The sequence below is a fragment of the Manis pentadactyla genome, chromosome 6 (assembly GCF_030020395.1).
Source record: "Manis pentadactyla isolate mManPen7 chromosome 6, mManPen7.hap1, whole genome shotgun sequence".
In the NCBI taxonomy this organism is placed as follows: Eukaryota; Metazoa; Chordata; class Mammalia; order Pholidota; family Manidae; genus Manis; species Manis pentadactyla.
In genome coordinates, this window is record NC_080024.1 from 29,609,377 (window position 1) to 29,615,376 (window position 6,000).

The 6,000-nt window shown below is 41.7% G+C and overlaps 1 protein-coding gene across 1 annotated transcript in view; it reads right to left on the minus strand.

The window, feature by feature from the left end:
- Positions 1-2,416, minus strand: part of CPO (carboxypeptidase O) — a 36,647-nt gene extending 34,231 nt beyond the window's left edge. The window contains exon 1 of the mRNA XM_036920314.2: positions 166-2,416. Coding sequence (XP_036776209.2) covers positions 166-233 — 68 coding nt within the window. The 5' untranslated portion in view covers positions 234-2,416. The remainder of the gene's footprint in view (positions 1-165) is intronic.
- Between the last annotated feature and the right edge of the window lie 3,584 nt (positions 2,417-6,000).

Below are 6,000 nucleotides of genomic sequence, written 5' to 3' on the forward strand. Positions count from 1 at the left end.
TTTCAAAGATTAGTAGAGTAATGTCCAATGATAAAATGTCATCTCATGGTGATGTGTATCACTTGGAGGGGGGAGAATCCAGCTTCACTGATCTTTAAAAAAAAAGCTTTCCATTTAGAGAATCTAAATCATAATAGTCAGCTCCTCTTCCTACTTCACACTCACCTATCATATCCCAGCCCACCAGAAATCAGCATCTCCAAGAGGTAAAGGGTCCCAAGCAGAGGCTTCATTTTTCTGCAGCGAGCTAGAAAATCCTGGGCTTCTCCTGCAGGTCAGTGGATCAAGTGTCTCTGAGTACGCATAAAGGCATTCGGCTCCCACACTCAAGATAAGATAAATCAGTTTTGGATATGTCAGCAGAAATGAATGTGAGCAGTTGCTTCATTAACTCCATCATGTCCTCAAACAGCTTTTTCTACTAGTGGAAAACATTACCCTTTGACTTCTCACTTCTCCTGTAAAATCAAATTTATACAAGCTCTTGGCTCCACCAGATCCAGAAAGGTTCTTTACCACATCAAGTCCTCATTTCTAGGAATCCTATCACCTTTACTCAGGAGCTGACCATTCCCACTGTTCCCTCCGCAAAGGTTGCTGGGCATAATAGGTTTTGTGTCTTCTGCTCTGGTCAGGGCATGGTTATTACTCAGGATATCCACTCCCCTTTGCAACCTAAGGCTTTATTTTGGGTCACATGCCTTCTCTTGTTCTAATGGACCACATCACCAGCTTCTTAAACAAACCCAGGTCTCTCCAAACCTGAGCAGTGAAAATATTTTAAATCCTTACCCAAGAAGAGTTTCCCATACAACCCTCTCACATAAAGGACTCTTATCAGAAAGCCCACGTTTTCAGACAAACTCAGAATATGCCTGAATATCAAACAATAAACAAGAAAAGTAAAAGACCAGGCTAAGATCACTGCTAAGAATCTAACTGAGCAAGGCAAACTTTAGTGCAGAGTAGAGGATTTAAACATAGTCCTTGGCATATGGAGGCCCAGTCTAAATCCTTTACCCTGTATTTAGTCATTCATCCATTCATTCATTCTGCAAAAATACAATGAGTACCCACTATATACCAGGCATTACTAAAAAGATGAATGACACAGACAGAGCCTCGGCCTTTATGCAACTCACAGTAGAGTTGACAGAACAACAACAAACAAGTATATATACAGAGAAATAATAAAACTGTAAGTAAAGGGAACCAAATTTAGGGAACAGGGGATAATCATAGGCCTGAAGTATGTTGAGATAGGCCTGTCCTGACTGATTTAAGATTATTTTTGAGTTAAGTTCCTAATGATATGGTTCACGCAAAGGACTACAGGAAAACTGTTCTAGGGAAGGGGAACAATATGTATAGGGGTCCTAGGGAAGAAATGAGCTTGGGGTGGTAGAGGAACTGGAAGAAAGTCAGTGTTTGAGTGAAGTGAGAGCAAGAGAGAGTGATGGAAGATGAGGTCAGGAAGATAAATGAGGGCCAGATCTTGAAGAGCTCATGGACCATAGAAGGCACTTTGTATTTTTTTCTAAGTAATCATTGAAATGGTCTTGGTTTTATATTTTCAAAGATTCCTCTGGCTGCTGCATAGCGAGTAGGCAAGAGAAGGGCAAGAATGGGAACACAAAGACCAGCGGGAGGACACCCAGCAGTCCAGGAGAGGTGCTGGGGCCTCGGGCTAGTCATGGGAATATGGTGAAACATGGGCACACTGGGAATTTATTTTGGCAGCTGACCTAACAAACTTGTTTATGGAATGAATATCAAGTATGGGGGATATAGGGAACTCAACAACTCCTACATCTGGGGCCAAGAAATGGAGTGAAAACTGGTGACCTTACGAGATGGGAAAAATTGAAGGAGGTCTAGGTTTGAGGGGATGAAAAGTCAAGAATTCTTTTTTGGCTCTGATAAGTTTGAGATGCTTACTAGACATCCACAGGATTGTCAAAAGGGCAGCTGCTATTGCAGGCTGGAGCTCACAGGGAAGTTGGAGTGCAAAACGTAAGTCTGTGACTCCTCAGCATGTAAGACATGGTGTTTGAAGCCACGTGGTAGAGAACAACCAGGATGTGAATGCAGATGGAAAAGGGAGCAACAAAGACTGAGCCTTGGGTCTTAGGTGAAAAACAGAGATTGTTACATCTCAGAAGCCAAGTGGGGAAAGCGTTTCAAGAAAGTGGGAGTTACCAACTGGGCCAAATATTCAGAAGTTGAGTCAGATGAGGACCGAAAACTAGCAATCTTCTCCAGCAGGACAGAGGCTCCTGGAGACCTTGAAAAGAGCAATTTCAGGCAATATGTGGTAGAGACAAAAGCCTGATTAGAGGTGGATTTTCGGAAGGAAAGGCAAGTGAGTATAGAAAATGCCATCACCGTAGCTTGCCTAATGGAAACTTCATTATTGTGGTCTTCCATCATCCCCTTGGGATACTATCAATCCGGAAGTCTTGAATTTGAGTTTTGACGATGTTCAGAATGAGGAGCACTCTTTCCTTGCATCCAGGTGCAGGGACCGGGCAGCCACCTCAGTAGTCCTGACTGTGAAGCAAGGGTTTTCATGGAGCTGTGAATTCCACAGAGGGAGAATGGAACAGAGGAGCTGCGGGTGTTTTCTTTCCATTGCCTGCTAATTGGAATGGGACCAAGCTGGACTCAGGGCAGAATGATGCATGGGTAGTCTAACTAAAGAGCAAAATTAGAATAGGCTCCCCCCAAGCAGACATGCAATTCCATGCACTTATTCTGAAGCAAAAGAACATAAATGAAAACAAGAAATGCATGAAACATACAGCTAAACAGTACATACAAATTGTGAGTAGAAAGCTGCAAATAATTTCTGAAATTATGTTGTGAGGACATTTGGCCTTCCTACACAGGGCTTGCCTAATAGTCACTGATAATTGGATTTTCCTCAATCCCCACATCCAATTTTACTGTAATATGTGGTCTCCTGCCAACCCACTGGCCAAAGATTATCTTTCTGCAACCTCATGGAATGCAGGCAGTGACCTAGAGCACTCGGGGCCAATGAACTGGAACCACGGGCTTCCCACTAACAAGGGTGAATTATTATCACATCTTTCCTGGCGATTAGATTATTCCTTATCGTTGTGTTTTATAGCTTTCTAGTTAGTCATTTCAACACAATTTATTCACAATAATAATGTTTTTATTATTGCTGTTTTATAGTTCCTATAGCAGTAAAATTTATTCTCAACTCTATTATTACAATATTCAACTACTAATGGAATTCTTGTTTTTATTTGGCTGTGCTTTAAAGCCAGAGTGATAAAATTTACTCCCAAAATATTACAGCCAGTTTTATGTTCTCTAAACTACTTGATAGAATGCCTGCAAACACATGTGGTTCTTCCGCCAAAACACAAACTCACTGTAGGAAAAAAGCAGGAGTCAGTTCTTATTATGGTGAGGCCCGTGTTTTTTGATAGAGGAAGTAATAGGATGAAAGAAACGAAAAGACCTTAGAGACTGCTGATTTAGAGGAAAACTAAATGCTAATTGGCAGAAATATTTGTTTAAAAAAATCAACCTCTTTTTATTACCTAGACATTTCCATCTTCATCCTGCAAGATAATGTGCTCTCAAAATGATGCCCATGATTTCTCATGGCTGGTTGTCATATTATTTGGAGAGAGGCTGCTATGAAATATTATCACCAAAGACCAGGTTCATTTTGAAGGTAAACACCTATGGTGACTTAAGAATTGGAAGGCACACGAGCCAAGCCAGCTCACCACCTCAGTGGCTCCTTAGTTGTGCTCACTGGCTCTGAATTTGCAGTCATCGCAGTGAACCTCATTACTTGTCATACACCTTTTACACCCATTGATATGATTTTTATGACTGAGTCAAAGGGCTGGAACGTGAATTATAGTCCACACAATGGAGCAAAGTATCAGTAGGACTCAAGAAAGGTGTGTCAGACTGGCAGAAATGAGGGTGTTTAAGGGCTCCGTCTCAGGTGGATGGTAGGTTGACTTAAGGTCACAAGCAGGCAAGAAGGCAGACTGAGTAGAGATACAGGCTGTTTGTCACTCGGAGATTGCAACCTTAGCAGCAGAAGAGGCAAATCTAGATCTCATTTCTTGGACAGCAACAAGGATAGGTTCTTGTTCTGACAGAAGCTTCAGAGATTATTTCTATCATCTAAGGCAATAAATGAGTGCATGGGTGGATGGACAGATGTGTGGACAGATGGAGGAATGGGTCCATGGATCAATGGATGGATGCGTGAATCTGTATCCATGTTATTGTCAGATGGCATAAGTCCATTGGCTAGATCCAGCCTCTTCCCTATACAACAAGGCACTTGGCTTTCTGTGACCATCTGCTCCCCTTTACCCAGCTGTGTCAGCTGTGGTTGTGCCCTACTGAAATCTGATATCAAGAGAGAAACTTCTGGCTATGGGTACTTTAAACTTGAGACAAAGTGCTACCTAGACAATGTTCCAACCCATGACTGAACACAGAAGTAGTATGGGGCTCACCAGTTGTACCTAAGCAGGATTTCATAAGCACTCTTCTTGTGGCTGCCCCATAGAAGGAGGCTCCTATACAATCTTCCTCTCTCCCCCTTCACTTTTCACAGGTATCAGACCTCCATCATGGTCTGAAGGCTCTCCTTGCCTTCTCCTGCTTCCTCTCCCTTTTATCACTCACAAGGATTTCACCTTATAAATCTCTTCCACTTTTAACTCCATCTTGGCATCTGTTTCTCAGATGATCCAGCCAACACACCAACCAGACTCCAGGACAAGTGAAAATAAGTGAATGCTATTGGCCCCAAGCTTTAGAGATCTCTCTGGACTTTGTGGGCAATTAGATACAGAAACAAAACTTCAGTCTGGAAAACCAGGGGCAATGTTACACAGCCAGTCCTTAGCAAGCTTGTAAAACATAGCCAGCAAACTACAGAAAGTCACATGCTAGCTAAATAGCACACCATACTAGTTGGCTTAAGAAAAAAAGAAGTGATTTCTGTCTCACTGCTTGCTTGCCCTTTCCAAGGTATTTAAAGAACTGTATGGCAGGCTCCTCAATTTTTTGTGGAGGTGATAAACTTTGCCCTTTCTCTTCTGCTAAACTATCTTCTATTTAGATCATCAGGGGAAAGAAGAGAAACAGGAAAGAAATATATGCTCTCAAGTGCTAGAAGTGGAGTAGGGAGGACAAGGAGACCAGGAAGCTGCCAGAGGGGAACTTGGAAACCTCAGCCAACTGCCTGCATATGGGGTGGTCCTAGAATCAAGGTGCAGTTGGGGCAGTTACTGCGGGAATTAGCCCTTTGGCTACTTTCCCATCTATTTGCACTTGGATAGTATCTCATTCAGCATCAGCCATCAACTAGTTTTCAAAAAGAACACTTCAGATGCATCACCCTAGATCATCACTGGAGATAAAGAGGGTTATCATCATGAACTCTGCTTCCAAGGATCTCTCAAGTATTTAAAGACAGGGCAAAAGATACAGAAACAACCTAAGTGTCCACCAATAGATGAATGGATAAAGAAAATATGGTATGTATGTGCAATGGAATCTTATTCAGCCATGAGAAAGAAGGAAATCCTGCCATTTGTGAGAGGATGGACATGAATGGACCTTGAAGGCATTATTCTAAGTGAAATAAGTCAGACAGAGAAAGACAAATACTATATGATATCACTTATATGTGAAATCTTAAAAAAAGCTGAACTCATAGAAACAGAGGGTAGAACGATGGTTACCAGGTGCTGGGGGTGGGGAGAAATGAGATGTTGATTAAAGGGTACCAACTTCCCATCAGAAGATGAATCAGTTCTGGGGATCTAATTTATAGCATTGTGATTATAGTTAATAATACTGTATTATATACTTGAAAGTTGCTAGTTGAAAATGGGTAAATCTTAAATGTTCACACCACAAAAATGGTATATAGTAATGTGGTATTTATATGACATGGTAATTATATGACATGATGGAGGTGCTAGC